At 42.1% G+C, this 17704-nt stretch overlaps 1 protein-coding gene across 2 annotated transcripts; it reads left to right on the forward strand.

Annotated features, from left to right (window-relative positions):
• The first annotated feature begins 13811 nt into the window (after positions 1–13811).
• Positions 13812–17325, forward strand: LOC147622974 (uncharacterized). 2 transcript variants are annotated; one of them, XM_086820997.1, is made up of 3 exons: positions 13812–15783; positions 16494–16666; positions 16816–17325. In XM_086820997.1, exons 1-2 carry the CDS (start codon positions 14062–14064, stop codon positions 16647–16649), a joined length of 1878 nt encoding a protein of 625 aa, XP_086677123.1. In that variant the 5' UTR covers positions 13812–14061; the 3' UTR covers positions 16650–16666; positions 16816–17325. The 2 variants fall into 2 exon arrangements, with proteins under 2 accessions (XP_086677123.1, XP_086677124.1); XM_086820998.1 differs by having other exon boundaries at positions 13819–15783; positions 16494–16688; positions 16820–17325.
• The last annotated feature ends 379 nt before the right edge of the window (positions 17326–17704 follow it).

Consider the following 17704-nt stretch of genomic DNA (forward strand, 5'->3'; position numbering starts at 1 on the left):
CCCTAATCGCTTGGTATTGACTCCCCCCTCTCATGTGCTAGTGGATCGATAGCCACCTCTTCCTCAACTCCATCATCCTCGATTGGTACTTGATTGCTTGAAATCCGTTGTTTGGGGTTCAAAGTCTTCAGTAAAGGAGATGCAAAAAACAAAGAAATCCATAATTGTATTGGAGAAGGCAACACTTCTTTGGGTGTATTGGGAATTTCTTCTCTACTCTACTGCCATAGTTGGGGATCTTTTCAAGACAACGATTGAGCCTTCTTTTCATGACTTTGTTTGTTGCTAAATCAGATGGATGAACAGATCGTTCACCCCCATCAGTCGTCATCATGATATTGCCAAAAACAATTTCTTCATAATCCTTCTCTTGGTCACCGAGAACAATCCTAGAAGTCTTATTGATGTTCTCAAAAGGAAATTCTACATTGAACATTAAAAACAATTCAGGAGCACACCAAGCGATAAAGGGCTTAGACGATGCATGTGATCCCCTTGTTACTTGGTACTGACCCCAAAAACAGAAGAAAATAAAAGGTTGTTAGTATCAAGCAATTAGGGGCTTACGTGATGCCTGCAAGTTCCCTACTACTTGGTACTGACCCCTTGTGTATAAAAGTAGAGAAAAGGGGGTCAGTACCAAGTGATAAGGGCTTATACGATGCATTCGAGCCCCTTGTTGTTTGGTACTGACCCGCAAATAAAAGAAGTCAAAAGAGGGTCAGTATCAAACGATTAGGGGCTTATGTGATGCCTGCGAGCGCTTGGTACTGACCCCTTGTGTATAAAAGAAGAGAAAAGGGGGTCAGTACCAAGAGATAAAGGTCTTACGATGCATGTGAGCCCCTTGTCACTTGATATTGACCCCCAAAACAAAAGAAAACAAAAAGGTGTTGGTATCAAGCGAGTAGGGGCTTACGTGATGCTTACGAGTTCCCTACCGCTTGGTACTGACCCCTTGTGTATAAAAGGAGAGAAAAGTGGGTCAATATGGGTCAGTACCAAGCAATAAGGAGATTATGCGATGTCTGTGAGCCCCTTATCACTTGGTATTGACCTTGATAACAAAATGAAGAAAGGGGGTCAGTAATAGCAAGCTATAAGGCACTACAAGAATACATGCTTTGGCAATGGCAGGGGCGATGGCAACATGGGAGCTAGATGCCTTGCACGGGAGCTAGATGCCAAGGCATTGGCAAAGCAGAGGTTAGATAATGACTATGTAGAGCGATGATGGTGATGGCAATGTAGACGGATGGTGTAAAGGGCAAACCTCGACACTAAGGGTTTAGGAAGGATTTAGGAAGAGCAGAGATCTCGACACGCGAATGAATTTCCCCAAGGAGATTCAGGCCATTATAGACCCATGTGGTGGTCTTAGCACCACACATGTGGTGTGTGCTGATCAAGTGGAATTATAAGGTCTCATGCATTTATAAGCCATTTTACTCTTTATATAAGGCCACCCAAAAAATAGCCTTTCAAAAGAAGCGTGATTTTTTCAAAATTCCCTTGTTACATATAGGGCAAAAAGGGCATAATAGAATTAACCCTTCAAATAAAGGTTTGGGGCCACCCTTCAAAAATGAGCCTTATATCTTGGGTATGCATCACAATTTATAAGGCTATGGTTCATTAAAACATCATATCATTTTTTTCTTTTTGTAAGGTTGTTGGAGACAGAGCAGAATTTTTTCTTTTTGTAAAGTTGTAAGGTTGTGTTTATGTGTGTGTGTGTGTGTGTGTGTGTGTTCAGAATGAATTTTGTGAGTGTATTTATGTGTGCATTAGGGAGAGAGATAGAGAGAAAAGCATGCCTATAGAATTGATTAAAAGCTTCAGTTTGCTTGTGGAGATAGAAGAAGAAGAAGGGGCGATGGCGATGCAGAGGGATGACGCGAAGTGCAAATAAGGCGATGGTAGGAAACTCGACACGAATGAATCAAGCTCTAGAGGAAGATAAGGGGAGTTTTAGACCAATGTGGTCCCATACCACATGGTCTTAACACCACTTTGTGTGGTGTGTACTAATCATATGTGGCATTTATAAGGTCTGACGCATGAATGACACGTCAATATGGTAGGTACTCACTCCTCTCCTCTCCTGCACGTGTTTGATTTATTTTACCTCTCACAAACTAGTGTGACACATTATCGTGGTTCCCTATTGTTTTTGCCTCATGACTACATCTGCCTCCTCATCGAGCCCCCCCCCCAAAAGCAGCAAATGCCATCACCTCTACATCCATCACATCTGTAGGTATTTTGAGAGTTTTTAACCTAGGAATGAGGGTTCATTCAGGGGTCAGTACCATGCAATAAGGGGCTCACAGCAGGCACTCCACGAGCTTTTTATTAACTCTGCTAATGACCTTATCTTAACGTATTGTAATTTGTTAGGGTAATGTTGCTAATAGGGTCTGCACCAAGCAATAAGGGGCTCATTGGCATCTTGCTAGCCCCATATGGCTTAGTATTGAACCCCCTTAGGATCATGTTGCTCATGGGGTTAGTACCAAGCAAGAGGGTCATTGTAATCCTGTAGGCCTAATATCGCTTGGTACTAACCTCCTTAGGGGCATGTTGCTCAAGTGTTCAATACCAAGCAACACGAGGCTTATTGGCATCCTTCTAGCCTCGTGTCGCTTTGGTACTAGTGATTTTGCTCACAGGGTCAAGGAGGCTTGTGGACATCCTGTAGGCCCCTAATCGCTTGGTATTGACTCCCCTTAGGGTCATGTTGCTCACAAGGTCAGTACCAATTGACAAGAGTCTTGTTAGTATCTTGCAAGCCCTATATCGCTTGGTACTAACCCCCTTTTGTGATCATTTTGCTCACAAGGTCAGTACCAAGCAATAGAAGGCTCGTTGGCATCCTGCAGGCCTCATTTTGCTTGGTAATGACCCCTTGTGGTCATTTTGCTCACGGGGTTAGTACCAAGTGATAGGAGGCTCATTGGCATCCTGCTACCCCCATATTGCTTGGTATTGACTCCCCTTGGGGTCATGTTTCTCACAGACTATACAATAAGATCTTGTAAAGCGGTGTCAATACCAAGTGATTAGTTTCTTGCGGGCATCTCGCTAGTCCATTATCACTTGATACCAACTTTGAGAATTTTTTCTATTGTCATATTATTGAGTTTATTTAGTAGATGGTGCATACCAAGTGAACTGCTTGAAGGCTAGGAACAAGTGAAAGGCCTAGGCAGAGTTGCTGCACGTGCAAGGTAGGAGGAGAAGATATCAAGCCCACACGACAATTCTTCAAGAGCTTCAATACATTGAGTGACATATGCAACCGGCAATATCCAAGCTACCATTTCAGAGGCTTGTGCATGATATTAAGACTGTATTAGATAATTTGGGCGAATGGAGACTTTTTGGGAATTTGAAATTGGATGAATTTCATTAAATTTGGGTAAATTTCTACAACTTTGAGAGATTGAATGATCAAATAGTGGATAGTTTTCTTCACACCATTGAGGGGTACAATGGAAATGGGTGGTGTTTATAAACACCTTTTAATATATGTTCTCCCAGGGTTTTACAATGCTGACCTCCACCAACAATAAAATCAATGAAAGACCTTTTTCAAAATATGTACTAGAAATTATGTAGAATTTGAGAAATCTAAATGTAAGAACACCTTACCAAATAAGTCATTCGATTTGCAAGTTTCCATTGCTAAGCAAGCCTTCTGGGAATTTGAGATTGGATGAATTTCATTAAATTTGGGTGAAATTCAACAACTTTGGGAGATTGAATGATCAAACAACGGATCGTTTTCTTCACACCATTTAGGGGTACAATGGATTTTAATACAAGTTAATAATCACACAAATGGGGGGTGTTTATAAACACCATTTAGTATATGTTCTCCCAGGGGTTTACAATGCTTTCCTGCACCAACAATAAAATCAATGAAAGACCTTTTTTTAAATCAAAATGTGTACAAGAATTATGTAGAATTTGAGAAATGTAAACGTAAGAACACATTACCAAATAAATAATTCAATTTGTAAGTCTCCATTGCTAAGCAAGCTCTTCCTCATCGCTTCGGGGACTAACATTTCTACCACGACGACCTTGATCCAATACAAAAATTCCCTGTTAAGCCCCTTTTTCCAACTTAACCAAGACGCCCAGGTGAAAAGGGCACTTCAATCTGAAAGGAGTTAAACTTTAGATCCAACTGATTCTAGGGTTCCTTAAAGTTTTGTCAACCCTCTCAGAATCCTGGGATAAAGATTCCTTCTATAAGAAGAAACATACATGACTCATTATCAGAAAATATCTCATTCATATCCTTAACACAATAATGGGCTATGAGACTAGTAATTTCATCTGAGCATTACCCACGGGAATTTCAGTTATACAGGTTCTTAATTTGTCATTCCACAATTGGGTCCACTGGGCCAAAAGTCAATCTGTCAGCATAATCCACTAATCTCATAGTGATCTACTGAAAGATTTGATCATCTTCCCAGCTACCAACATCATTACTGGAATTCTCTCCATTCATCACCATCATGACTTATTCAGCCCATCATCCCGAATTCAAAAATCATCATCTTTCAATCAGTATCCAAATCAATTCATCAATTCTAAACCAGAATTCTAAAATCATATCAAAGCATTCGAAATCATCATCTGGGATAGCATTTTTGCTTATAACTTCACGGTCTTATATTCACTTGTGTATATTGTCAGTATATAGAGCTGCTGTTATACTCATGGTATATACAGGTAGTCACGATCCTTGGTGTTATAAGGTAAATGTCATCATGTCTATGCCTCAAGCAAGTCGAGGATTCCACATAATTGTGGTACTTTCATCTAAAAGCCCAGTTTCCAATTTATGAATTTCCAATCTGGATATCAGTTTGTATGAGTTTTAACACACAATTACAATCTTTCACTAGTAACTCATAAATTTTTGACATTCTTGCTTCTTGGTTGATGAACTTCAACCAATTGGCTCTGACAGCAGCTGTGGGATCCCTGCCCCCTCTGCGCATTGAACTCTTGAGTGCTGGTAGCAGAAGTAGCAACCTTGCGAGCAGGACAGGGTTTCCCACTCGGGGCCTCACCCACGAATGTCCGGACAAGAGACTAATCCGGCACCTCTTCCAAAACCGAACCCGAAAAAAACTTCCCTCTCCCAGAAAGCATAGGCGATTCCTCCAAGAAAAATCTTCTAACGTAGTCAATAGCATTAACTATCCTTTGTATTCCGACCAACCCTGTGGGTCACATGGCTGAATCAAAGGAGGAAATTGCACTTGGTTCATAGAGACCAAGGCTTTTTTCCCCATCAAAAGAGGCACATCGTTGATTCTTTTTCCATAGAACGAGGATTATCCTGGGACTTACTTCAACTATCGTAACTTGAACAGAATTGAATTTTATTATAGGAATCCATCAGTCCATCCAGCCCCATGGGTCCAACCAATGTATTGATAGGATCCATGAAAATTTGATTATGTTTTGTCCTCGCTACCACCAGGGAAAAGAGTTCCCAGGTCCCCTAGCCGGCTCTCATGCAAAAATTAAATAGACAAACCACTTACACACCCAATATGAAAGGGTGGTTGCAAGATGAGGTTATCTAGTTTCATGTAGTGGGCACCCAATATGAAAGGGTGGTTGCAAGATGAGGTTATCTAGTTTCATGTAGTGGGCGTCCTTGGCTTTAGCCGAAAAACAGGCATTTTTTCAAGAAGAATAGCCAATCTCTCCTAGTTAGCCAAGGAGTTTCACTTCAAGGTCTTCTAATGAAATATCATATGCAAAGTTGGGCACCTAAAACTATAATCTGATCGAATATCCAATAATTGCAAATCCCCTTTTCTTCGGGAACCAAAATTGTATACATGCCCTGTCGAAGGTTTAGACAGGTACAGTGAATGTGAGTAAATTGCCTATAACTTTTACATTTTACTCATATGATGTTCCCACTTTTTGCATATCACAAATACAAATAACATAGAGCTTAACTTGATTTATCGAGTAATTTTTGATGTGTTCTACTATTAGAATTGTTAAAAAACATACTATTTTAACCTCCCACCACATCTACCATTTAAAATTGTGAAATTGTATGGATCTAGTGATGATTAGATTGGGAAAGATTAGTATAATGTGGGTATAAGGTAAAATTACAAATCTAACGGTTGGATTTTTGTAGATTTACTTTGGAAAATTTGTTATGACTGTTAGAGGCCCATTAAATCAATTGTAATTTAATTCTAGAAAATTAAATTACAATTGTAATTTAATTCTAGAAAATTTGTTATGACTGTTAGAGGCCCATTAAATCAATTGTAATTTAATTCTAAAAAATTAAATATTGAATCTTTCAATCTAAAAACTCTAGGGATCAATACGCTTGTTGCCATGAATTTATTAAAAAAAATTGGCTTAATTTGAGTATGGGAAGGTCCATTTTCAATCCTCCCAAGTGAAAATTCCCATATTGTGTCCACTCTTAGTTTCTTTACTTTTTTAACAAGGTGGGTGCCAAGAAGGTTGAGGAAAGTGCTTCCAACTAGGAGTCATAAGACTCATTCACTTTGGAAGAGGAAGTGACCACACCCTACAAGGCAAGGAGGATAAGGTAGATGAAAACATTATCAAAGTCTCCGAAAGAAGATTTACTTAGGTCCATACATGGACCAAGTAGTGGGCTATATTGTGCAAAAGGATATGGATACCTCCAAGGGGAAGGTGCATTTCTTGTACCACTAACAAGAGTGTCTCTTATTCTTGGAAGACCTATACGTCAAGGCAAAGCTTCATTCAGTAGGATTAGTAGATAGGTATGCAAATATAGCAATGCAAAATTGTGTGTAAAGAACTATGATTAGAGCACCAACTCATCTGAATCCCTCTCTCTCTCTCTCTCTCTCTCTCTCTCTCTCTCTCTCTCTCTCTCTCTCGTGCCCAGGTTCTCTCTTTCTCATGCCAAGGTCATTTTGTCCTTCTACAAACATTAATCTCTCTCTTGCAAGCAACTATGGAAGTGTGGTTTGTTAGCCTCTCACCTAGAGGAAGCTCATCATAGGGAGCAATACCTAGAGCACTCATGGGAGTTTGCACCATATCCATGGAAACACATGTTCCAAGGAGAATAGATGTCCAAATGTCATATAGTGAGTAAAAGATCCCAATACGTGATAGTAATCTCCTATTTATACCCCTAGGGCCCCATGTGCCCCACATGTGTAAATGGACCCTAACTCCATGTGCCTTGGCCCATCCCTATGTGCATGTGCACCACTAGGACACTTGTTACAAACCATCCCCTCCTACAATGATTTCATCCTCGAAATCAAAGGGTGGTAGTGCATAAAACATATACAAGAGGCTATGTACAAAAGCCAAAAATAATCACATCCATGACTGAATGTAGCGGAAGACTCGTGTATGAATCATATGACCCCCTGGGTCAAATGGAAAGGATAGAGGGCTCCCGTCCTCAATGATAAGGCTATATATGCCAGCTCTTGGATCAAAAGGAAGTTCGAGGCATATAAAATCCAAGGAAATGGTCGCATGATAATCTGGTGCAAGTGGAGTAGATAAGGAACCACTGTCGGCGATGACAAATCTAGTCGAGTATCCTCCAGGATCAAAGGGATATGTATGGTATACACCTTGAACCGTCGAAGTTGGAATGGTAGAAGCTCCTAGATTAAAAGGAAAGCTCGACTCCGAAGAGATAGTAGTCCCAGGGTCAAAAGGAAAACTCATAAGCCCATCCTCATGACCACACTGTGAATCTGGCATGAAAGGTATCTACCGAAAAAGCTCAAAACTCCTGGCCAAAATGTCAAGTGGTCCTGGCACAAAAGAATCATCGTGTATGCCAATCTCATAGCTTAAGGTCGGCCTCATGTAGAGTCAAATGTGAACTCATGCCTCCATCATATGTAGCACCACTCAAGAAGTCAAAAGCATGATCCAACATATCTATATATCAAGAAGTCAAAAGCATGATCCACCATATCTATGTATGTATGAGTATGATCCGACCCATGCACAATATCTCCATGTGTATGACACTCTATATATGTATGTCCCTCTAGAATAGAAACTGGATCATGATAAAGATCGTCATCTCACTAAGAATTGACCAAGTGTCCACACAAGAAGTATAAGTGGTATCAATCAACTCACTACTATCAATGGAATCTCCAAGGCCACTAAGTCCATCCCCAAAGGTATAAACCAACTCCATCATCACTGGTGTCCGTATGTGACCTAAATCCCATGATAGATAAATCTTCAATAGTATTGGATCTAAGGAAATACCTAGATCAACTGTGAAACTCTCAAAGTCAATATCATAGGACATGCTAAAAATATGATCGATATGCATACTCCTACGATGTCTCACCACTATGAACTCATCACTACTCTCGTGCACTATCCCTGACTGCTCAATCACAACAACTCGATCCACTCGAATGTTGCCAAGAATGCTATGAAAACTAGAAGTAGTGGTCGTATCCGAAATCTCTCCACATGTAACAAATCTAGAGGAGTAGCCCAACACATCTAATACTAGAACCTCGGGTCTATGCTCCTCATGGTCTATGATGTGCTCAATGACATGTGAAGTGTCAATGCCATGTGTGACTAAAGATGTATGAATAGCAGAATGATCATGACTAGTCAAATGCCCATCAAGATCATGGAATGCATCACTATGGTCATCTAATGTATCCCTATGATCACTAGGAATAGATATAGGTAGCTCTATGATGCTCGACGTGCTCGCTGCCATTCCTCCCATCAAGATCATGCCCACATGATCCAAGTTACACACATCACTCTCACTATCACTATTACATACATCATCATTATATACATATGTGTCAGCGGCATCATGTGCATGTGTATCACTATCATCATGTGTATGTGTGTGTGATACATCAATATCATCATGTGTGTGTGTGCACGATACATCATCATAGGTATGTGGGTGTGATACATCAATGTCATCATATGTATGTGTATGACCATCACCATGTGTACAAGTGTTAATATCAATATCATCATCAACATGATGATCATCATCTCACCATCCACATCATCATCCACTGAATGCATGCCATAATAATACCCATCCTCAGGTATATAGTCATCTCTGCTCACAAATGTTGGGCACTCAATCAAATCCCCACATACATCCTCCCATGCATTCAATGTCGAACCATCCATGTAAAGATGACCACATAGATACTCAGCAAAATCACCATGTGTAGAACGTCTAGACCATCTAGCACAAACATCCTCCTCATCAAATAAATGACTAAACTGGCTAGGTAATAACATCTGAAGCTCAAACATCCATATGTGACATGAATATGATGTGTCATCATAGCATGATGTCGATGAAGAAGGATCTAGAGGTCGAAGAAAGCCGCGATGTGCCAAATGTATGTATGAACTCGGCAAGTGATATGTAACTCCTCACTTGAAAATGGCAAATCAAGATAACGGCCATAAAGCCAGAGTGATAGGATACGAGCAGATATTGCATGATCAGTATCTGGAATGGAGACATAGTGATGTCAACGACGAAGATGGTGGGTAGCATGACAATCGTAGGCAGGGTAGAAGTAGTAATGGAAACTCATGTCATCCCACCAAAGCCTGAAAGAGTAGAAACACCTCTGAATGTGCTCAAGAATCCCACACTGCATGTGGAAAAGGCACCAATATGCTTAGATGGTCACTCAAACGTGAACAAAGCCAAAACAATGACTAAAAATGCTCAAAATGACCACCTGTGCATGAACAAGGGCTAAGATGCACGTGTGAATACCCAGAATACACTAAATGGCCAAAAGTGTGCATGTGAACGCCTGAAAGTGTGCGCATGAATGCCCAAAATGCACCAAATCGACTACACGACACACTAACCACCTCCACGAGGCTCAAAACATGTAAACAACCCCAAATAAAACATCAACACATGTGACACACCTCACACGTGTGAGCAATCACCCAATATGTTTGTGTGAACACTCTTTGAAAGCCCAAATGAAATGGCCAATGAGATAGAATGGAAGGGTATGAGTGGTAGGGTGGACAAACCAAATAAAGTGTCCAAGGGTATAAATGCCCACGTTGAGTGCCAATTAATTTATTGACTTCATCCCATGCATCTTTTGCCCATTGTATCCCTGTGATGTGATGAATGATTTCATCATTTAAACTGAGTGTGATAAGTCCTAATGCTTTCTCATTCCTATTCTTCCACTCATTGTTCCCTCTCAACTCTAGGCATTCATCTCTTCCCTCACTAGCCCCCAGAGATTTTTCCTCATGAGTAGATACATGGTTTTTATCTGCCATGTGTAAAACTGCTCCCCATTAAATTTAGCTATCTCTTGTGTCATACTCATGTGATGATGTGAAGGAGGTCCTATCTCTTGATCCATTTTCAAGACTCAAGGGTAGTGTCTACCCTTTTATAACTCAATTTGGTGTTTAGGTGATGATTACAACAGATTTATCAGCATAAATTCACCAGAAATTACATTAAACCAAGGGTAACAAATCTGTACGGAATGGTTGGAGTATCAAGCCATCTCCAAATTATAATTTGAAGTTAATAGGTATGATGGAAGGAAAGTGTGGACACAAGCAAAACCCTAAGGATGCCCATGGTGTAGAGATAAGACAAAACCCTAAGGGTATTTAATCCCTCTTTTTTTTTCTCCACACATGGTGCTCCTTCGCTCCTTCTCTGTTCATGGTCGTGCGCTCCTTCGCTGGTTTTGACACATGTGCCTTTGCCTATGGCAAACCCATAGCTTCCTTCACTGGATCCCGTCTCTGTGTCTCTCGTAGAGAAGCTTGTGTGTGTTTGCACAGGGGCTGTTGTTGTAGTGCCTTCTATTAGCAGTTGTTGGGCAGTGGTGCTTCGCCTCTGTGCGTTTGCTTCTGTGGGCAGTTGTTGGTAGCGCCTTCTTCTGTTGGCTACGAAAGAAGGGTTATCAGATTCTTCACTTGAGGGCTGATGGGATGTGGTTCTATGATGCCTAGAGATGCAAATCTCTATGATGGCTAGAACCTTGTATTTTTTTTTTGTTGTACTGTATATTTGATGCTTTTCCTGGAACCAAATAGCAGACCTTTTCTTGTATTGAAGCATTAAATTGTTTGGTAGTATCTTGCTGCAGGGAACTTTAATCACTATGCATGTACTCTGTTAAGTGCTTGTAAATTTCTTGATTCAATTCATGTTGTGAGTGATAACTATGAGATGCATGTAATCCTTCATCCCTTTCCAAAATGGTTGTTGGAAGCTATTTTTTTGTAACCTGTTTGATCATGTCATGCTTGCATGTAATCCATAAGCTTGAATGTATTGTTTTCATTTCTTTGGCTGCATGTGACACCTTAGCTATTGCTGTTTGTGTAGATAGGATTTATGTGTTTGCCTCCTTGGCCAGCTAGGTTAGAAGACCCCCCCTGCTGCCAATCTTGCTGCTCTTCCTCAATGGATGCCAACCAATCAATGGTTGGTATTCCCACTCCAACAACCAACATAATTTCAGCCCTATGGCGTATGGAGCACCTTGGTAATGCTAACGGACTGGGTTCAACTCCCAGTAGGGTTCTATGAGTATCGACAAATGGTTGCAACAAATTTTCACTCATTAGTGCATGAATTCATTGTTTCACAGAAGTTTAGCTCAGCATGCCATGGCTTTTAGCTTTGAGTGGACCATGCAGTGTCTTTGATTAGAATGTTCAAGGCTGTGTCTTCAGCAACTTCTAGCAGTAGGATAAATGCCCTTTCATCAACCTTTCCATGCATACATGTAACTGTCTACACATGTGTTCATCATACATGGATTCAAACTGTATGCAAATTTGTCAATCTTGGATTGATTCAGACCATTCTTGCTAGGCATTCATCAAGATTTGCTTACAACTGCCCTGATTGCAGAAAGATTCACAACTGTTTGGCTTGTTTGCTAGATATCTAGCAAGATCTGTCAATTCCTGCAACTTTGATGTATAGCAGTAGAATCCTTTGGTGTAAATGGTAACACATTGGCTTGCCAATGATCACCGTTCAATTATGAGAGGGATTGTGATACCTTTGAACTTTCTTGCAAAGATCAACTTGCTGAACACTTTTTTTTCTTGCACAGAAATAAGAAAATCAAGAATAGAATGAAGTTAAGGGTAAAGATCACTTACAGATGTAAAGTTTTACCCCAATCTTACTTGAAACACTTAAGTTCTTTACTCTGCAGTGTTTTCTTGATAATCTTTATGGATTTTCTTCATAATCTCTACACTAACTGTCACTGTTTCAAGGAACTCTGCACAGCTACATAAAAACTTTGCACAAACTTCAAGAAATTGCACAGACTTCAATGAACTGGAGTAATCTTCAATTTTCTGCAGAGAATCTGCAACTGTTATAATAATCTGCACCAGAACTCTGTTCTGCACAACAATATGTACTCTGCATAATAATCTGCACAGAAATCTGAAAACTGCCCAGTAATCTTGATGTCTGCATAGCAAACTGTACTCTGCATAAACTTTGTAATCTGAATATTCTACACAGTATGCACCAGTCTTTGAAACTGCAAGGAAATTTTTGCAAAATTGCTTAAGAAACCAAGCTTCTTGTAAATCTGCTCCAAGAACTCCAAGATTTTGGAAAATAGGACATAAATAGAGGCTTAATGGATTAATAATTGGAACTATAAGCTCTCAATTTTGGTTGCTAAAATCTCTATAAACCCTAATTTGAAAATCAAGAAAATCAAGATCAAGAAGATCAAGAAGTTCAAGAAACCAAACAATAAACTGGATTAGGGTTCTGAAAACTGTGTTTAATGCAAATTCGAAAATGATTAACAGAAATTTCTTTGCTAATCCTGTCAAACAAGAAATTAGCAAATCTGAAAACTGTGTGGAATTCAATTTCAAAAATGATTAACGCTAATCACTCCCTAAGCAAGGACCTAAGCCAAGGGCTCTGCTACAAATGTAAGCAACTATGGAAGTGTGGTGTGTTAGCCTCTCACCTAGAGGAAGCTCATCACAGGGAGCAATACCTAGAGCACTCATGGGAGTTTGTACCATATCCATGGGAACACATGTTCCAAGGAGAATAGATGTCCAAATGTCATAAAGCGAGTAGAAGATCCCAATACATGATAGTAATCTCTTATTTATACCCCTAGGGCCCCATGTGCCCCACATGTGTAAATGAACCCTAACCCCATGTGCCCACGCCCATCCCCATGTGCATGTGCACCACTAGGACACTTTGTTAGATCTCTCTTTCTCGCTACGTGTGTCAAACATTTACTTGGAGGGACATCTCTCTCTTTCTCTATCCTTCTTAGGTAGTCTCAATAGTAGTGTGCTTAGGGGGCAATGGTGCATCATGCTCTGTCCCTCATATCTCAAGCTAGGGTGCGAGGTGGCATGAGGTGACAAGAGAAGTGAACGGGGGGATATGATTCAAGAAGGGGGATTGCTAGAGGCAAAGGGGTGCAGAATCTAGGGTGAATGATCATGGAGGAGCCATGTGTCGAGTCGAAGGTAAGTAACGTTAAGACTTTAACGTCTGAAGCTGTTAATTAATGTTGTATATCGAGACTAGCTGAGAGAGAGGGGCGATAGAGAGAGAGGGAGATGTTATATATCGAGACTACCAAAGAGAAAGAGGATAAAGAAAGAGAGAGAGAGAGAGAGAGAGAGAGAGAGAGAGAGAGAGACGTTCTCAAAAGGCCATAATGACCTGGAAGTTCTAGCGTAGGTCGCTGTATATGATAAATGCAGCCATGGGGGGAGGCAAGATCCGAACGAAACTAAAAGTCCGAGGCCGGTTCTATATGAAGTGACCGCCTGCACAGGCCAAGAATTATCTTACCACAGTTATTGCCATCCCACGGAACGCGCAGTAGTTACGATCTTCTAGGGTTTCCATCTTCCTCTCCTGGGCTAGGGTTTCGAGGTCCCATCCTATTGCTGCGTCGGACCTTTGTCTGCTGATTGTCATCACACAGCATGGACGGTTACTCGCTGCCCAGGGATTCCTATTACGCAGGGTTTCCTGCTACTCAGGCTCCAGCTCCAGCTCCTCCTCCTCCTCCTCCAGGTGTGGCTCCGCCTCCGGCCCCGGCTCCGGCTCCTGCTCCATCTCCGGCTCCATCTTCGGCTTCTGCTGCATACTACGGTGCGTATCATCCTCCCTCCTATGGCTACCTGCCTTCCTCTGCCGACAGATGGAACTCGTTCCCCTTGCCCGCGATGGACCCTCTCCCTTACCCGTCTTACCCCAGTGCTCCGTTTGATCGCAACCTCGCCTATGGCCATCATCATTTCCAGCCGGAGCCCCTCCTGCATCCTCATAGCTACCCTGGCCCTGCACAAACCTTCATGCCCCCGGCTCGACGAGGAACCGACGCAGGTCGATTCAGGAAGAAGAAGCCTTTTTCCCAGCACAACCTGCGGCCGAAAAATAAACCGTTCAAGCAGACGCAGCAAGCTTTCAAAGCCGGAGCTGAGCAGCAGAAAACTGCGCATGAAGTTAAGAAGGCGGTTAAAGTAGAGCCGAAAGCTGCCAAGGTCACTCCTCAAGGCGGTCCTCTGGCCAAGGATGTCAAAGAGCTTCACACTTTGTGGAGAGCCGGAGTCGATGAAGCCTCTGGGAGCCTTTCCGGCAAGAAGCGGAAATCAGACCCTCAGGAGAAAGGAGAGGGAAAACTTTCTATAAAGGATGAAGGGAAAACCATGGGAGAGAAGCGAGCCCGTGGAGGCTGGAAGAAAGGCAGGCGAAAGAAGCACAGAAAAGACAAGAGGAACCGGGACACAAATGGGGATGCCAACAGAAATGTCACTGCAGAGAAAGGTGAGAAAAGAAGGAAGGTGGAAGCAGTTCCCATGACTGAGGAGGAGATGCAAGAAGCAAAGGCTTCATTGGAGCTGCAGAGAGAGGCTCGCAAGAGTGTCCATGAGGTCTTGTATATCCCATTGGATAGGGAAGACACACAGAAGACTGGGAGCCATGACGCACTGAAAGCTGGAAGTGGTGATGTAGATGCGCAAATGGTGGAGATTGGTGATGCACAGAAGGCTGGGAGTGGAGATGCATATGCACAGATGGTGGAGAGTGGTGATGCGCAGAAGGCTGTGAGTGAAGATGCAGCTGCACAGATGGTAGAGTGTGGTGCCCAGCAGTCTCATGCACTGGAATCTGAGAAGAACAATCCACATGACCTAGTAAATGGAGGTGCACAAGAGCTAGTGAATGATGAGGAGCAGAAGACTGAGACCATTGAACAGAAGCCATTGGGAGAAGATGCACCAAGTGTTGAGAAGGAACATGACCCAAACCAGGAGACTCTGATGCCTGAGGAATTGAAGGTGCGTGAAGAGCTGGGCTTTGAGTTTTTCTCAAAGCTTTTGGAGGAAAACAAGGAACTGAGAAAGCTGTACATGGAGAAGTGCAACAGTGGAGTCTTTGAGTGCCTAGTATGTCACAGTAAGATGAACAAGAAGTTTTCTAACCTCGTGAGTCTCGTCACCCATGCAAGCAATGTCTTGAAAACCAAGAAGCTCCCTGAGCACCGTGGGTATGGCCGAGCAGTGTGCTCTTTGCTTGGCTGGGACCCTTTGAGAATTCCTAAAGTGCCTAGAGGTAAAGGCTCTCGTTTTGGAGCTGAGTGTACACCTGGCGGCAATGAGAGTGCACCCAGGGATAATGCTAACGACAGTACTACAAAACAGGTTGGTCTATCTCTAGGATTTTATGCATGTATGTGTGCTTGTGTGTGTGTGTGTGTGTGTGTGTGTGTGTGTCACTGTGTGGAGAGAGAGAGAGAGAGAGAGAGAGAGAGAGAGAGAGAGATATTATATTGATGTCTACAAAAGACCTGAAGGGTCCATAAGACCCAAAGATGTTATATCTGATCCATAAGTAAACTAAATATCAACATGAAAGAAGAATCCAATTGCAGAAAGAAAATGAGGCATACTATGCGGACCTTGTGCGTACAATGGAATGGGCATACAAAACCTCATGCATCTCCAGAGACTGCGTGTCGTCCTGCTTGATGCGGGCATCAAATTAGGAGGTAATGTCAACTGCCGGGGGGTTTGCTGCTCAGTGATGCTGTAGTATCTCCCAAATTTGGAGCTGACAGGATAATGAGGGTTGGAGCTGCGTGGATCTCTGAAGGGATTGTGCATGGTCTCTGGTGATCTCATGTCTACAAGGAGCTAGCGGGTCTTGGTGGCAGTCTCTGGTTTCTTGTCCTGGATCTCTTTCTGCTTTGATGCCACATGGGTTGATGAGTATGTATCAGTCACCTGTGTGTGTGTGTGCGCGCGTGCACATGAGTGAGTGAGTGAGTGAGTGAGTGAGTAAGGAGTGAGAGAGAGAGAGAGAGAGAGAGAGCTGCTATGTTTTTGATGCCAACTTTCAAAGGGCTTTTCAGGAGGTAAGCAAAAATGTCGAGAAATCTGAGGGGGACCTCGAGGTGTCTAACATGGATGCAGAGGGAGGAAATGAACAAGCAGATGAGGCTAAGGTTACTGATGATGCTGGAGATGTGCAGACAGATGGGGACGCCATCCAAGACCCAGCAGCCTAATACACATTAGCTGATTGGTATGCGGCTTTGAACTGGCACGTATCAATTTCCTTCCCATACGTTTGTGCTGACATGAGTCCTGCCCCTAAAAGATACTATATCTGTGCATACCTTTTAGGCTTTATAAGATTTTCCTATACTGTACTTACTTAGTGAATGGTTGTAGGAAGGGAGGCTTTGCCATACCTACAGCTGATCAACTCATCCGAAAGAATGGCAGAGTAAACAGCATGGGGCAAAGCAGGGTGCTGATGGATCATTTATGTGCAGAGCTCTGGTGCAAGCACACTACAACATTTACTTCTCATGCAAAGGGTTTTCACCCTCTTTTTAAAAAAATTACAAACGAGGCCTCTCATTACTGTTGCATATTGGAGTTTGCCCTTCTTGGAATTCCTCGCAGTCTGCTGGGTCATCACAATATAGTAATGCACGGTATTTGAGGTTTTGAATTTTAATTAAGATATGAAAGATAAAGGGTTAGAAACCGTGCAGTTTTATGTATCTGCGGGCACTGTCATTTTACCTTACAGATGATCCAGTCTTCCCATCTAGTCGTTGTGGTCTGCATGGTTACTTTACAGTGACTGTAGATGTGAGGGTGTGATCCATCTTATTTTTTGTGAAACTTTCTGGAGGATGTTTGGATTTCAGCACAAATATATTTTTGAACACAGTTAGGACTCAAGGCATGTGAAGCCTCTCTACTTGGTCACACGATTTGGATGTCTGTTAAGCCTCTTGGAGTAGTTTTGGATGTCCGTAAAATTTACTAAATGTTGTAAGATCATGCATGTGAAAAGCTGTGCTGCTGTTGTATGGATGAAAGGTAAGCGTGAGAATAGATGTATGTCCATGTGAGGTTTGTTGGGAGCACTACGCAGCCCAAGGTTGCTGAAAGCTTAGGCTAGTCACAATGGAATGTGCAAGGGCCTTCTGTTTATGCTTAAGCTTTCATATCTATTTATAATCATTATAAAGGCGTAAGACAGTTTGTATCAGAGCTTTGTTCAAATCAAGGGTAGGTTTCCCTAGTGAGACCCAAGTTTCATATG

This window comes from Cibotium barometz, chromosome 27 (assembly GCF_041138505.1).
Source record: "Cibotium barometz isolate CiBa-2024 chromosome 27, ASM4113850v1, whole genome shotgun sequence".
NCBI classification, from domain to species: Eukaryota; Viridiplantae; Streptophyta; class Polypodiopsida; order Cyatheales; family Cibotiaceae; genus Cibotium; species Cibotium barometz.